This window comes from Tachypleus tridentatus, chromosome 3, assembly GCF_004210375.1.
Source record: "Tachypleus tridentatus isolate NWPU-2018 chromosome 3, ASM421037v1, whole genome shotgun sequence".
In the NCBI taxonomy this organism is placed as follows: domain Eukaryota; kingdom Metazoa; phylum Arthropoda; class Merostomata; order Xiphosura; family Limulidae; genus Tachypleus; species Tachypleus tridentatus.
This window is the reverse complement of record NC_134827.1, coordinates 41,142,150-41,159,433: the sequence shown is the minus strand read 5'-3', so window position 1 is coordinate 41,159,433 and position 17,284 is coordinate 41,142,150. Positions and strand designations below refer to the sequence as shown.

General features: G+C 36.4%; 1 protein-coding gene across 1 annotated transcript in view; it reads left to right on the top strand.

Moving 5' to 3' along the window:
• Positions 1 to 2,769: 2,769 nt before the first annotated feature.
• Positions 2,770 to 17,284, top strand: part of LOC143245816 (cell adhesion molecule Dscam1-like) — a 28,214-nt gene continuing 13,699 nt past the window's right edge. The window contains exons 1-5 of the mRNA XM_076492070.1: positions 2,770 to 3,064; positions 3,761 to 4,168; positions 5,252 to 5,413; positions 5,503 to 5,668; positions 8,129 to 8,320. Of these exons, the coding sequence (XP_076348185.1) occupies positions 2,770 to 3,064; positions 3,761 to 4,168; positions 5,252 to 5,413; positions 5,503 to 5,668; positions 8,129 to 8,320 (1,223 nt within the window). The remainder of the gene's footprint in view (positions 3,065 to 3,760; positions 4,169 to 5,251; positions 5,414 to 5,502; positions 5,669 to 8,128; positions 8,321 to 17,284) is intronic.

Below are 17,284 nucleotides of genomic sequence, written 5' to 3'. Positions count from 1 at the left end.
TTATAACATTAATCAGTAACAATACATTATAACATTAGTCAGTAACAATACATCGTAACATTAGTCAGTAACAATACATTATAACATTAATTAACAACAAAGCATCATAGCATTAGTCAGTAACAACACATTATAACATTAGTAAACAATAATACTTCACAACATTAATCAGTAACAACACATTATAACATTAGTTAACAACAATACAGTAACAATATATCATAGCATTAGTCAGTAACAATACATTATAACTTTACTAAACAACAATACTTTATAACATTAGTCAGTAACAATACATCATAACATTAATCAGTAACAATACATCATAGCATTAGTCAGTAACAATACATCATAGCATTAGTGAGTAACAATAAATCGTTACATTAGTGAGTAACAATACATTATAACATTAGTCAGTAACAACACATCATAACATTAGTCAGTAACAATACATTATAACATTAGTCAGTAACAATACATTATAACATTACTGAGTAACAATACATCATAACATTAATCAGTAACAATACATTATAACATTAGTCAGTAACAATACATCATAACATTAGTCAGTAACAATAAATCGTTACATTAGTGAGTAACAATACATTATAACATTAGTCAGTAACAATAAATCGTTACATTAGTGAGTAACAATACATTATAACATTAGTCAGTAACAATACATCATAACATTAGTCAGTAACAATACATTATAACATTAGTCAGTAACAATACATTATAACATTAGTGAGTAACAATACATCATAACATTAATCAGTAACAATACATCGTAACATTAGTGAGTAACAATACATCATAACATTAATCAGTAACAATACATTATAACTTTACTAAACAACAATACATCATAACATTAGTTAGTAACAATACATCATAACATTAGTCAGTAACAATACATCATAACATTAATTAACAACAATGCATCATAGCATTAGTCAGTAACAACACATTATAACATTAGTAAACAATAATACTTCACAACATTAATCAGTAACAATACATTATAACATTAGTGAGTATCAATACATCATAACATTAGTCAGTAACAATAAATCGTTACATTAGTGAGTAACAATACATTATAACATTAGTCAGTAACAATAAATCGTTACATTAGTGAGTAACAATACATTATAACATTAGTCAGTAACAATACATCATAACATTAGTCAGTAACAATACATTATAACATTAGTCAGTAACAATACATTATAACATTAGTGAGTAACAATACATCATAACATTAATCAGTAACAATACATCGTAACATTAGTGAGTAACAATACATCATAACATTAATCAGTAACAATACATTATAACTATACTAAACAACAATACATCATAACATTAGTGAGTAACAATACATCATAACATTAATCAGTAAACAATACATTATAACTATACTAAACAACAATACATCATAACATTAGTCAGTAACAATACATCATAACATTAATTCAGTAACAATGCATCATAGCATTAGTCAGTAACAATACATTATAACATTAGTAAACAATAATACTTCACAACATTAATCAGTAACAATACATTATAACATTAGTGAGTATCAATACATAATAACGTTACTTAGTGACAATATATTGAACGTTTTTCAACATAATTAAATGTTTGTCTTATCCTTCTCTTGTTTAATGAGAAGAGATTAAAAAATAGTGTTAGCGTTTACGTAAGACAAAGGAAACGTAACCAGAAACACAAAGTGATAAAGAACTAAGTATAAGACAGGAAAAGTGTATTTTTGAAGATAATTTATTCAACTATTTATTTTAGATCAATCTATTGACGTTTGGCTCTATATTGTATTATTTCAACCTAAGATTTTCACGTCTTTTTGTTTTGTTGTTAAACGCAATGATACAAAAACTTGATTTCAAGTTTTATATGCTGTGAAACGCACCACTGAGTCAATGGAGAACACATTCTTGTCTCAAGAGCAAAGAAACAGTCGAGATGTTTAACTTCACTTAGTGTATTATGATAAAATTGAATGTTTTTAGTTTATAAAGTAAACCAAATGAAGTGTTTTATTATCTTAATATGTTTTCGATAGTTTGAAACTTAATGGCTGGTAAAAATACCACTGACATTATAAACTTTTCTTCCCTAAAAGAAAGCTCCAACATAACTAGGTGGTTAGGGCATTCGACTCGTTACCTGAGAGTTGAGGATTCGAATCCCCGTTGAACAGGGCGTGCTCGTTTTTTAAGCCGGAAGCAGTTATAATATTATGATTAATCCTACTAGTCGTTGGTAAAAGAGTAGCCCAATAGCTGGCGGTTGGTGGCGGTGACTATCTGCCTTCTCTCTAGTCTTATAGTGATAAATCTGGGACAGCTAGCGCAGATAGCCCTCGTGTAGCAGGGCCCGGCATGGCCTGGCTCTTTAAGGCGTGCGCTTTGTAATCTGAGGGTCGCGGGTTCGCGCCCGAGTCGCGCCAAACATGCTCGCCCTCCCAGCCATGGGGGCGTTATAATGTGACGGTCAATCCCACTATTCGTTGGTTAAAGAGTAGCCCAAGAGTTAGCGGTGGGTGGTGATGACTAGCTGCCTTCCCTCTAGTCTTACACTGCTAAATTAGGGACGGCTAGCACAGATAGCCCTCGAGTAGCTTTGTGCGAAATTCCAAAACAAACAAACAAACCCTCGTGTAGCTTCGCGCGAAATTTAATATCAACCAACCAAACAAATTTTTTTTTCAAACAAACGTTAAATATTCCAGGTGTTATGATTTCAATTATTTCTCTGACAGCTCCATTAAAAGCCAGTGTTGAGCCCCACTCCCTGGTGATGTTGACTGGAGGAATCGCAACACTGACATGTGTTGTTTCCGGTCATCCTGTCGATTCCATAGTGTGGATGAAAAATTTCCGGTCTGTAATTTTCGACGGACGGATTCACTTCCGTTCACGAAATGTTCTCCACATCCGAGCTGTCACCAGAGCTGACCAGGGGATGTACCAGTGCTTCGTATACAGCCATGGGAACAACGTTCAGGCTGCAGCACAACTTATAGTTGGAGGTAAGTTCACCGAACGGCTGGGCGTGGTCAGGTTGCGACATATAATTTTGTTGGTATGCTTTAACGTGAGTTTAACACGAGTTTTTTTTTTGAGATTGAAATGTTATATTTTAACGTTTTTCAGCAGTGATGCAGCCAAGCTCCCGAGGGGGGGAGGGCAGAAATTGTAACGGGCAATAATGTTTTTTTAGAAAAACTGAAATTGACCATTAATAAAATGATCGCTCAAACAAATTGGTCAGTTGGGTTAAGGTGTTCGACTCGTAATCTGAGGGTCGCGGGTTCGAATCCCCGTCGCACCAAACATGCTCGCTTTTTTAGCCGTGGGAGCGTTATAATGTGACGGTCAATCCCACTATTCGTTGGTAAAATAGTAGCCCAAGAGTTGGCGGTGGGTGGTGATGACTAGCTGCCTTCCCTCTAGTCTTACACTGCTATTTAGAGACGGCTAGCGATGATGGCCCTTGTGTAGTTTTGCGCGAAATTCAAAACTTAATTAAACTTAAACAAAGCAAACCAAAAGTGACAGTGTTTATAGAATTTTTAGTTTTTGTATTAAATGATACAAAGCAGGTTTAGTATGTATAAAAAACTGAAATGCCACGAATGTTTTATTTCTATATAGAAGATAACTTAACAAGAAAACGACACACACCCGAATTTATTGAATTAATGTTGGAATTTTGATGTTTCTAGATGTACCACCTGAACTTCACAACGGATTTGCAGAAACCACGCTGGACGCTGGTGCATCGTTGTCACTTCAGTGCATAGTTTCTGGACATCCACTCCCGGAAGTGACGTGGCTGATTGACAAACTACCGCTTCCCGAAGGTCGTCATTTCCACACAGGAAAGATAGAAAATGAAAATGGTAAACTTATAGCATTCCTGAACATCAGTAGAATCCATACTCGAGATGGAGGATTTTATGAGTGCGTTGCCAGCAACGGTATTGGATTGGTGAGTCACGTGGCTAAGGTGAACGTGTATGGCCCACCATATGTCCGTCCAATGAAGAATGTCACAGTAGTTGAAGGAGAGAGACTGATACTGCAGTGTCCAGTGGCTGGCTATCCTATAAAACATATAGTTTGGGAAAGAGGTATTTTTTTTTGATGAAATTAAGCCTAAATATTTCTAGAAAATAGTTCAAACCTATGTTCAACGTAATGGTTGATTCTTTTTCAGAACAACCTTTTCCTTTTAGTATTTTCATAGAGAACTGTGTGCATCATTCTCTTCTAGAACGTTCGGTAGTTTACACTGAATGGCAACAATATTTCAAGTCAAAACCGTGAAAACGCCTTGAGTGACAAGTAATGTATCACCCACATTAAACAATAGCTGATGTCTACCATAATGCCAATTTTATACAAGATGCAGTGGGAAAAATTATTATAATATAGTGTCTTACTCAACTTACTGTCCTGGCATGGCCAGGTGGTTAGGGATTTCGACTCGCATTGTGCGGGTCAAGGAATCGAATCTCCATCACAGCAAATATATTCGCCCTTTCAGCCACGGGAGCGTTATAATGTGATGGTCAATCCCACTATTTATTGGTAAAAGAGTAGCCCAAGAGTTGGCGGTGGATGGTGATGACTAGATGCCTGCCATCTAGTCTTACACTGTCAAATTAGGGACGGCTAGCGCAGATAGCTCTCATGTAGCCTAGCGCGAAATTCTTAAAAAAACTAGTCCGCTTACAGCATTTGGATTAGCACCAGTAAACTGTCGACTTTTGCGTCAAGTTCTCTGATTATAAGATGAACAATTTAATGAATAATCTCCTATATCTAAACAATTCTTGTAACACTGTTCATCTGCCCAAGGAGATTTCATCAGGCTAGTTTCATAGATCAGTAAACATTTGCTCCTATTTTCGTGTGTGGCGTGATTCAAACAAATCAGTAAATGGATTTAAAAAATCACAAAGGAAATAACAAATAAAATATTATAATAATATATTGAAATCACGATTTTATCTTTTGTTCTTTCGTGAGGAAAATTAGATTCAAAATCATTTTCTTTCCAATCAGAGATTGGTTTTTCGCGAGCAGTCGTGTCCAAACACAAAGTTGGCGGCCGGTCACGCCAACTTTCCGTGATAAACGTGAACAGAAAATTGTTACTGTTTCAGTCACTGACTGCTGAGTCACATCTTTCGAACTTTATTTGTTTGCAGGTAGTCTACAACTTCCCATCAACCACCGACAACAAGTATTTCAAAATGGTTCTCTTATCATTCGGGAAGTGAAACGCGACTCGGATCAAGGACAGTACCGATGCAACGCAATCAGTGAAGACGGCGCTTCGGATCATCAAGACGTAACGGTTAAAGTGACAAGTATGTTGATCGTGAACCTAGATAACCTTTGCCCTCCCCCTCACCCATAAAACATTCATTTCTAAATCTTTTTGACTGGTAATGTCCAGTCATTAGTCCTGAGATAAAACCACGGAGACTTCGTTCAACTAAATCCCAGTTTGCTGTAACTTTAATCAAACAGATAATTTCAACCAGAGGACCAGCCTATGATGCTGCATTGTACTTCTTCTACCACCTCCGTCCCACCCCCACCTCCGTCCTCCCACCTACTTGGTATGTACAAACAACCGATGACACTAGACAACGAACGAACTCACACATAGACATATAATTTAACAGCCCCAGTAACTGTAAGTTTAGACGATCCTTCGGTGAGATAGTGGTAAATTTACAGAGTTACCACGGCAAAATCCGGGGTTTGATTCCACGTTGTGGACAGAGTGAAGGTAGCTCTGTATGATGAAAATAACAGTTAATAAATGAAGTTAAATAATATTATTATCTCAAGTTGTTGTTTTACCGTAAAGCCACACAGTTAATTATATACGTTCTGTCTATGGCAAGGAATCAAACACCGAATTTTAGCGTTATAATCCGTAAGTGTATCACTGGCATTGCCACGAATTCAAATAAAGAATGCAATGTTTAAAGTACATTAAGCCTAACACTATTGTTTTACGACAAACGTAATTTATAAGAATGCAACTTTCGGCTTAGAGGAGGCGTTCACAGCATACGGGTTGTATGAATATTCTTCCTAGAACTGCTTTGTTTGTGGTATCCCAGTGTGGGTAACCATCCGGAGCATTAAGTGAAACGGGTCATCGGTAGCAGACATAGTGTATTTGAAATATTTATTATAGAGGGTGCTTCTAGAGAGGCCTCGCACAGCCAGGTGGTTAGGATGCTTGACTCATAATGTTAGGGTCGTAGGTTCGAATCCCTTTCACGTCGTACATGCTCGCTCGTACTTTTTAACCATGGTATTATAACGTCACCCAGCTACTCGTTGGTAAAAGAGTTGATGGTGACTAGTTATGTTCCTCCTACTTTTACACTCTGAGATTAGGGACAGATGGCCTCGTGTAGCTTTACGTGAAATTCAAAACTAAACAAACTGTTATGAAAATATCGTACTTTGCAATAAAATAGTAGCGTTCTTAAAGCTATCACCCAAGTCTTTAGATAAAATAAACGCGTTTCTATCTAGAGGCGTAGATCCTGGGGATGAGGGTATACATCCCCTTCATTTTAGGTGGGGGTATGGTGCATACAATCATCCACCCTACAGTTTGGTCTGTTGAATTGTTTTATTGCATCACAGGCCTACAAATTGTGTGTTTTGTTCTTGTGATTTTCGTGTTCTTACCAATCGAATTACATAATTAGGCTTAGATGTAGGCTTTTCAGTAGCCGAAATGTACATCTTTAATATAGACGTGCTTCTAAGCTATTCGATCTAAGCGAAAGTTCAGTTCGTAAATATCAGTCAATAGGCCTAAGTACACATGCAAGTATCGTGGCAACAAGATTACTCTGTGACTGTATGTTTACAGCTTTCAGGTTCACGTAATCAGAGATTACCAATTTGCAAATTGAACAGTCCACATAACTGGTTGCAAAATCATCCCCATTGGGTGTAAAAAATCAACGCCCCTGTTTCTATTTCAATACTCGCCCTCTAGTGACACAAAGGATTATCTGCGGACTTACAACGCGAGAATCCAGGTTTCGATATCTGTGGTGGGCAGAATACAGATAGCCCATTATGTTGTTTTTAGGCTTAACTTCAAATACTAAACTATCTCAACACTTTGTAGCCTGGCATAACCTGGTAGTTAGAGCGTTCAATTCGCAGTCTGCCAAGGGGCATTATAATGTAACGATCGCTCGCACGTTTCTTTAATTATCTGCCTCCTCTTTAATCTGTTAATTCTAATTCAGTAAAGACAAGTGTAGGTAGCCTTCGAGTAGCTCCACTCGAAATTTCACAAATAAACACTATAACTCTGTGTGTCATTCCATTCATTTCCAAACACTTTAGTAAACACTAAAAGTAAAGTTTAGTAAACACTAAACACTGGTGTTTAGAATTATATTTTATTTTTATTCACATACGGAAAATTTGTTGAACTTTCGTAAATCCACTTTATTTGAATCTCTTTTTTAACACTTTGAGATTAATTTGTCATTTCAATGTTTTGAAGATTGTAATAAAAAATTACGTAACCAAGGATCTAGTATGCCCATAGATTTGTTTCTAGAGGGTGTAAGAATTATTAACTTGATGAAATGTGTTTGAATGGACGGCAACTTCGTGTTGTAGAAACACAAAGTCCTACATACCCGTGTTTCTATAACAGGCTTGTCATCTATTAAACCTACTTTTACAATGAATATTCCACCTAAAAACAATCTATCAAAAGGTATCATGCAGTGATTGGTGTAAGGAATAAAAAGGCAGAAAAAGCACTATATTTCGTTTTATTCAGCAACGCAATATATAAAGTCCTAAATAAATGTGAAATATATTTTAGTACCAGATGTCAGGATCATCGAAAGTGTTCTATATAGTGATGCCACCTTTGGGAAAATTGTGTTCCCAAACAACTTGTACCTAAGAGTAAAACAGTGTGAATTTGAAATACAAAGGGAAGAATTGCTCGCAAACAAATAATTGTAAGTAAACAGAAAAGTATTAGATTAAAATGCCTATTTTTATTCTCTGTCTAGCACCACCGAAGATAATCCTTTCGATTTTCCTAACCGAGTTCGAGAGGGATCTGCGGTCGTGATCACGTGTGGGGTCAATGAAGGAGATCCACCATTTGACATAAAGTTGTTAAAGATGACCATCCTCTGTCACCTGAATCCGGAGTTACTCTACAAGTTCACGAGCGTTTCATTTTGCTTGCTGTGTCCAGTGTGAAGGCTAACCACGCTGGTAATTACACGTGCATCGTCTCCAACTCTGGAGGCAGTAGGACTCATAATTCTTCTCTGAATGTGGACGGTAAGATGGACAGTTGTTTATTGATTGATAATGAACCTCACAGGTCAATAACTTACTTTAAGAAGTGTAAACAATTCTCATTATGATTTTGAAATACTGTTTCTTTGTTTCGAATTAAACACTTAAGATACACAATGGGCTATCTGGGCTCGGTCCGCTGTAGGTATCGAAACCAAGTTTCTAGCGTTGAGGGTCCGCAGATATACCGTTGTGCTACTGGGGGCCGATTTTGAAATAAGAGATTATTAATACACACAGAGAAACCTCTTAGTTGTTGTGGTGTGTGTTTTCTCACTATTTTGGCTTGACTGTCCTGGTTGAGATGTGTGATTTCCCATTATTTTGGCTTGACTGTCCTGGTTGAATGTGTGTTTTTCATGTTTACATATGAGTGTTTGTTCTAGATAAGTGCTTCTTGAATGTTTCAGGCTCATATACCACTTTTTGTTTAATTTTTTTAAAATCATAAACTTAGGCCTAATTTATAAAAGTAAATTAGTAAGAAAGATTTTTATTCCTAACACTTACCTATTAATGTGGTTTGGTTTGGCTTCTTTTTAATGTCGCGCAAAGCTACTAGAGGGCTATTTGCGCTAGCTTCCCCTAATTTAGCAGTATAAGACTAGAGGGAAGGCAGCTAGTCATCACCACTCACCGCCAACTCTTGGGCTACTCTTTTACCAACGAATAGAGGGATTGACCGTCACGTAATAACGTCCCCACGACTGAAAAGACGAGCATGTTAGGTATGACGGGGATTGGAACCCGCGACCCTCGGATTACGAGTCGAGTGCCTTAATCACCTAGCCATGTACGATGTGACTGTTTTTTCTGGCACGATTCAACAGTATGTGGCACCATTTGTCAGTTTTAAAGAAAAACATACTGACGAGTCAGTAAGTCATGGTGGTATGTATGTGGGAAGCTCATTATTTATGGTATCTATGATTTTGTAATTGTGTCATGTACCACTGATATTAGCCCCACGTACCACTGGTGGCACACATCCCACTGTTAAAGAATCATTGTTCTAAAGCAAAGCCACATTATGTTTTCTCTCATGTCTACCTTTGGGAGCCGAACCCTGGATTTTAGCAGAGTACACAGTGCGGATAGTTGGCGGGTATATGTCTTAGGGACGAGAGTATAAACGGGTACGAGATTGTAGGGGGGAGTTTCAGTTAGACGTCAGGTTATTAATTAGTATAGGTATGTGTTTGTTAACCTTAAGATAAGCTAGGAAGTTCGAAACGTTGTTCTTTGTTTTATTAGTAAAGGTGTTAATACCCATAAGAGCAGTTCTGAGCTACATTTTTATTTCAAGTGGGTTTCTCGTCATTAGGAAACATACATTTCCTGGGTTTCTATTACCATGAGCCCCGGCATGGCCAGGTATGTTAAGGCGTTCGACTCGTAACCTGAGGGTCGCGGGTTTGAATCGCTGTCACACCAAACATATTCGCCCTTTCAGCCATGGGGTCGTCATAAAGTCACGGTCAATCCCACTATTCGTTGGTAAAAGAGTAGTCCAAAACTTGGCGGCGGGTGGTGATGACTAGCTGCCTTCCCTCTAGTCTTACCATGACTTAGTTATCACCAGTATTGATTAAATCATTTTACCTATTATCAAACTTGAAACAACTATAACTGCTTTTCAGTTAACCATTCAGAAATTCGATAAATGATCATGGAACTGATAAAATTGGCGTTGTAGATGGCTTGTTATAAACAGTTCCTATTACTAAGTAAGCCATTTATTTCGTAACTGGGATGCCGCGAAATTTTAGCAAAATACTGTAAAAAAAATAATAAAATAAATTGCTACGTCACATATTTTAAACTATTTTGTGGGTACTTTACCTGAGTTTTTTTTTTTTTCTACGTGTTTCATCCGGGACCTATCGGGTGATATGTCTATGACATCACTTTTGACTACTCTGTAAAACGTTAGGTATAGTGGAACTTGTATATTATGTATAGGTGGGTCGTCTTGAGCAAAACATGGTTGAGAAACACTGACGTAAACCCTATGAGTTTAGCGAACTCTCTTTCTCATGATAACGAGAAATCCAGTTGAAGTAAAAATGTATTCTAAAGATTGCAGGTATTGGTATTAAAACTTTAATTAAAATAAAGTACAGAACAATGTTTTGACCTTCTTAGGTCATCTTCAGGTTAACCTTTCTAACAGGCGATGATAAAACATTACAAAATAATGTTTTTTTTAAAGCAAAACCTACAAAATGGGTTATCTGTGTGAGTATCGAAACCCGATTTTAGCAGTATAAGTCCTCAGACGTAACGATGAGCCATCTGTGGACACCAACGAAACATTCGTTCAGTGAAAAGACTACACATCATGTGACCCAAATACTACAGGAATTCAGGTTGTGCACATTGTTTATCATGTGTAGACACATTGTGTATCAATGTATTCACAATGTTTCTGTGATTATCGTTATTACGGCTTCGTGATTATGGTTCTGATTCAGGATTTGATTCCTGCAGTAGGACCTTTATACTATCAAGGTCATTCTCACCAAACCTTAGTAAATAGTAGTTCAGTAATTGTCTGTGGTTGAAGTTGACAAGTTCTCTTTTGTCTACTCTATCGTTGGTAAATTAGGGACGGCTAGTATAGATAGCTCTCGAGGAGCTTTGCGCGAAGTTCAGAACAAATATACAATAATAACTAAAATTGAGTAGTATAATTAATTAATTAATTATTAATATCTTCTCTTAAAAAATAAAATGAAAGAGAAGCAGTATTTTAAAATAAATTTCAGCTGAAAATATTTTTTGAAGACCAAACGTTTTGGTGACCATTGGTCATATTTCTCAAACGTCTGTTGTGTATCATCTAAAGAATTTATCAGACAGACTGGGCTAACTTTCAAGTATGTGCGTTATCTTTTCTATTTACCACAAAAAGAAAATATTTATAAAATATCGGTAATTTCCTCTGTAATCTACTGAGATTAAATTAGAGTAAAGTGGATATAAGATGAGACATTTCTTGAGTATAAGATGAGACATTTCTTGAGTCATTAAATGGAAGAGAATATTAAATAACTATTGTACCACAAGATATTATATCAGAAGATATAACTATTGTACCACAAGATATTACATCAGAAGGTATTGTAGGCCTATAACTTCGTGGCTTTCGTTTTTCTGAAGTTAAGCACAAAGCTACGCAATGGCCACTTCTGCTCTGTCTATCACGGGTATCAAAACCTTGTTTTCAGCATTGTAAGTCCAGGACACACCGCGGTGCCACATTGTAAGTCCAGGACACACCGCTCTGCCACATTGTAAGTCCAGGACACCGCTGTGCCACATTGTAAGTCCAGGACATACCGCTGTGCCACTTGAGGACGTGGCCTTCGTAACCAAATTCAAAAATAGCATAGCATCCGTAAGAACACTTGACTAAAGTGTATTTTAAATGGACTTATCTCATGTTGATTTGCAATTAAGCAGAAAGCTACACAGTGAGCTATCGGTGTTCTGCCCCTTCGCGGGCACTGAAACTCGGATTTTAACGTTGTAAGTCAGAATAACTGCCGTTGTAGCACTGAAGGGGACCTTGTCTGATGGAAAATTCTTGAAAAGACTTGTTATGGTTTGGTAGTTCGCAAAATATTCGTGGAAGTTTAATATCGTGTAGAGTTAAGTCTAGCTATCTGGAGCAAACAGGGAAAATGTTTTTCGGAGAGGTCGATGGTATTGATTTCTGTTTTCCCAAATGAAATTCTTCAAATCTTGTGAAGACCTTTAATAAATCTATAAGTTGTAATCCAGAGACAAATCTTCAGTTGGTGGCTGAAGACAGAAAAGGAAAGATTGAAAATATGCAATTTGATATCGAAGTTCACCGTCTTTCATTTACTCTATAAAATAGATTTTGTTTTCGTGAGTTTTAATGGATGAACAAAGACAGAGTTCACTGAACTTTCCGCTGGAAGGTTAACGTAATTATGAAGGACAGAATGTTGGTCCTTATCGAATGTTGGTCCTTATCGAAATGTTGGTTCTTATCGAATGTTGGTCCTTATCAAATGTTGGTCCTTATCGAAATGTTGGTCCTTATCGAATGTTGGTCCTCATCGAATCGTTGGTCCTTATCGAAATGTCTTCCCCTTAATTCGGTTTTTCGTTTCAGCAAATGACATCATTTTGAAAGGAAGATATGAGATATGTCTGAATGACATTACTAATTATTCTATCTATACGTTGGGTTTAGGCTAACCAAGGTAATTACTACCTGAACCTATAATAGGCAGTACAGGTTTCATAATCGATTATGAATTAGTATTTAAACATAATAATAATGTGTTGACAAAATGTGTTCAAAGGACTATCTGCGCTCTATCCTACTTAGGAATCAAGGTTCGAATTTCAGCGTGATAAGTAGGAGCGTGTTCACTGAAGTGGTGTAGGGAGAGGTGTGGAAGGAGGTATGTCCCATTAGAAAGTTCTGCCTCCCATGGTGGACCCCATCCGAAATATAATCAATTAATATGTTCAAACCCACTAAACTGTGACTTGAAACCAAAATTATCAGTGTTTATTTCCTGTACTTACTTTTTCCTCTAAAATAAAAATAAAAAAAGCTTAGAAACGCCTGTGGTAGTAAGCCCTCTAGCTTATGCTAAGCTGCTAGTAGTAAATCCTCTATCTTACTGCTAAGCCACTGGTAGTAAGTCCTCTAACTTTCTTCTAAACTACTGGTAGTAAGCCCTCTGACTTGCTGCTAAACCACTGGTAGTGAGCCCTCTAGCTTACTGCTAAACCACTGGTAGTAAGCCCTCTAGCTTACTGCTAAACCACTGGTAGTAAGTCCTCTAACTTTCTTCTAAACTACTGGTAGTAAGCCCTCTGACTTACTGCTAAAGCACTGATAGTAAGCCCTCTAGCTTACTGCTAAACCACTGGTAGTGAGCCTCTAGCTTACTGCTAACCCACTGGTAGTAAGCCCTCTACCTTACTGCTAAACCACTGGTAGTAAGCCCTCTGGATTATGTTAAGCCACTGGGAGCTTATTACATGTAAATTATTACATCAAGAAATACAACACTCCCGAAAATCCGAACTGTCAATAAATAAATAATTATATATATAGCATTTTATATATTTATTAACTATAATGTGGGATATAAAATGTACCCTGGGATACTATCAATTAGTGAATCGTTTTTTTTAAATTTATTTTTGTTACTTCTTGTTTTTGGTTATAACAAACTAACATTAGTTAGAGGTTTAGGTTTGTTGTTTTAACACAGTCCTTCATTTCGATTGTGTTTTAATTTACTGGACTGTATCAATATCAATATTCTGCAGGATATTAAGAAGTGACTAATTTAACTTCCAAATATTTTAATTGTCAATCTAGAACCTACACAGTGGATGATAAATATAAACAGTAAGCATAATAAAATGGCCAGGGTTAGCGAAACACGTGCGATATTCAGTTTTGTCTATAACTGGTCTCAAGAATGACGTCACGTCTGGAAATGAGATCACGTGATTCCGTTGACGAACAATTATGTGCGAACTTGCATTCGTACTGAACATAATCATTATGATTCGAAATTTATATATTATCGCATTATGTAGATTGTTCTGTATTGAATCACCTTAAAGTACGAATTTTTATATATTGCTCTCTCTCTTCTTCCGCTATTTCTAGTATCTTCATTTTAAATAGTTTGAGTTGAAAGAATGCGAGAACATTGTTCTCAAAAATACCAAGTCCCCTGGTGAGACAGCGGAAAGTCTTTGGATTTACAACGGTAGAATCAGGAGTTCGATTCCACTTGGTGGACAGAGCAGATAGCCTGATGAGGCTTTGTCGTAAGCTAACACACACAAATATACCAAATTTCATTAGTTAGCGTCATCTGTCGACAAGTTTGTATAATAAATGTTAAGATTACAGTGAAATAATATTAATCAGGGACTCGCTGCTTTCTTTGGATCAGTTACTAGAGTTTAACTTGTGTGCCTTAAATACGATAAGATATTCTGTATAGAACTTTGTTGAATAATGTTAAAATATTAAATTCCATTACTAAACATTTAAGTTGTTTTAACGACAGGCTTGGAAGAACAAATGAAACATTTCAGAATATTCTCACAAAACTGCACGAGAGCTATTTCGTCACAATTTTCACAAACTTTGAGCTTATGGATTAGGGGAAGTCATTAGGATGAGCTACTGACTCTAGAGGGAAGGCAGCTACTTAATAATACGAACTTCTAACACTAGAGGGAAGGCAGCTACTTAATAATACGAACTTCTAACAGTAGAGGGAAGGCAGCTAGTCAATAACACGATATATATATATATATATGTGGAAACGGTTGGTATGGGTAGAGAAAACTCTATTTAGGGAACCGAACAACGTTTCGACATTCTTCGGTTATCGTCAGGTTCACAAAGAAAGAAAGAGGTACTACTTAATAATAATAACTTCTAACACTAGAGGGAAGGCAGATAGCCAATAATACCAATTGCTAACACTAAAGGTAAGGCAGTTAGTCAGTAATACTAACTGCTTACACTAGAGGGAAGGCAGCTAGTCAATAATACTAAACTGTTTACACTAGAGGTAAGACAGCTAGTCAGTAATACTAACTGCTTACCTAGAGGGAAGGCAGCTAGTCGATAATACGAACTGACACACACACTCTTTAGAAATATAACCCTCAATTAGCCACTGTCGTGAGTGTGTGTGAGTGCTGTTTGTAACGGATATCATTATATTTGAAGAACAAATCACGCGTGTATAATTGAACATGTTATGTATAAATTACGGAAAATAGAAATTTCTGTAGGTTAGTTACATTATAAGAATAATCAGTGATGTCGAGAAACCCAACTTGTTGAGAAATTTATATGCAGAAACGGCTCGTTTGGGTTGAGAAAATATTTTACATAGAAGAGCGAACAACGTTTCGACCTTCTTCGGTCATCGTTAGGTTCACAAAGAAAGAGGTAACTGACCGGAAGCTGACCACATGTTTGAAAGGGGTTGTGTAACTGTGTGTCGAAATGTAGAGGGCGGTATTAGATGTTTGAATATATAATTTTATTTATTTTATTATATTAATATAGGTATAAAGGCGTTCCTTTATATTGGTTTTATTTTGGGTTTAAGTTGTTGTATAAGTAAGGCTTCTTTAATTTGCGTTTGTTTATGTTTGTTTCTTTATTTAGTATTTGAGTGTTTTCTATGGTTATGTTGTGTTTATTTGACTTGCAGTGTTCGAAAACGCGTGAAGGTGACTTTTTATGTTCTTTGAATCTGGTTTCCATTTTTCTACTTGTTTTCAATATAGAAGTCGTGGCAGTTATCACATTGTATTTTATAAATAATGTTGGTGTGGTGTTTGTCAGTGTAGTTTTTTACATAATATAGACCCTCAGTTTTGTGCCTGGTTTTGAATAAATTTGGTATTAACTGGAATGTCATATTTTGTTACTAGTTTTGCCAAATGTTGGTTATTTGTTTGCTGATGTCAGGAATATATGGTATACAGCAGTATATGGTTTCGTGGTTTTTTGATTCGTGAGCTATATTTACTTTAGTTGGTTGATTTTGCCTTCTGTGTAGGTGTGTGCTTATAATGTTTTCTACGGTCTGTGGAGGAAACTTATTGATGTTGATGAAGTATTGTTTTATTTTGTCTAATTCATCGTTAATTTTATCTGGTGAGCATAGTTTTATGGCTGTGTTTATTTGGTTTCTTAGTATGTTGAGTTTTTGTTTTGTTTCATGTGCTGAGTCCCAAGGAATGTATAGTCCAGTATGGGTGATTTTTCGGTGGATTTCTGTTTTGAATTGTGTGTCAGTTCTTGTAATTTTGAGGTTAAGAAATGATATTTGATTGCTTTCTTCCTGTTCACATGTGAAGTTAATGTTGGGATGTATAGAGTTAATGTGATTGAAAAAATTAAGTATGTGTTCTGTAGATTTGAATCCCGCAACCGTGTCATCTACATATCTGTACCAGTATAGTGGTGGATGTAATGCTGTGTTCATTGCTTGTGTTTCAACTTGTGTCATAAAAATATTGGCTAGGACTGGTGATACTGGGTTGCCCATGCTTAGGCCATTTGTTTGTATATAGTTTTTGTTGTTGAACGTGAAGTTTGTCTTTATCGTGGTGAATTATATGAGGGTTGCTAACTGGTTACTGGAAATTTCTATAGTTGGGTTAGGGTCTCGGATATAGAGTTCTAAGGCTATCTTGCAGGCTTCAGTGGTTGTAACTTCTGTAAAGAGGGATATAACATCGAAACTGGCCATTAAGGCTTTATGATTAAGTTGATTTAGATTAGACTTGAAATTAAAAGAGTCTTTGATGAATGAGCTGGCTGATGTTACATATTTGGAGAATGCCCATGCTATGTATTTACCAAGATTGTAATTAAACGATTCATATGTGGACATTATTGGTCGTAATGGACAATCTGGTTTATGAGGTTTGGGGATGCCGTATATTTGCGGTGTGCGTGAGTCAGTTACCTCTTTCTTTGTGAACCTGACGATGACCGAAGAAGGTCGAAACGTTGTTCGCTCTTCTATGTAAAATATTTTCTCAACCCAAACGAGCCATTTCTGCATATAAACATTATAAGAATAATCGTTTGTGAAAACGCAAACTGTAATTTATGTATCGGTATGGATATGCTTTTACTGCGTGTTTTAATATTATACATTTTTTATTTCCTTACAGTGTCGTAGCGAATTACCACTCGCAGCTTTTATAGAAAATGGCATGGATGTGTTTTAGAACACTGTCACATGTTTCCTAACAGCAGGATGCTTAAAAACACAAAAAACACAGATTTATAATTTCAGAATACA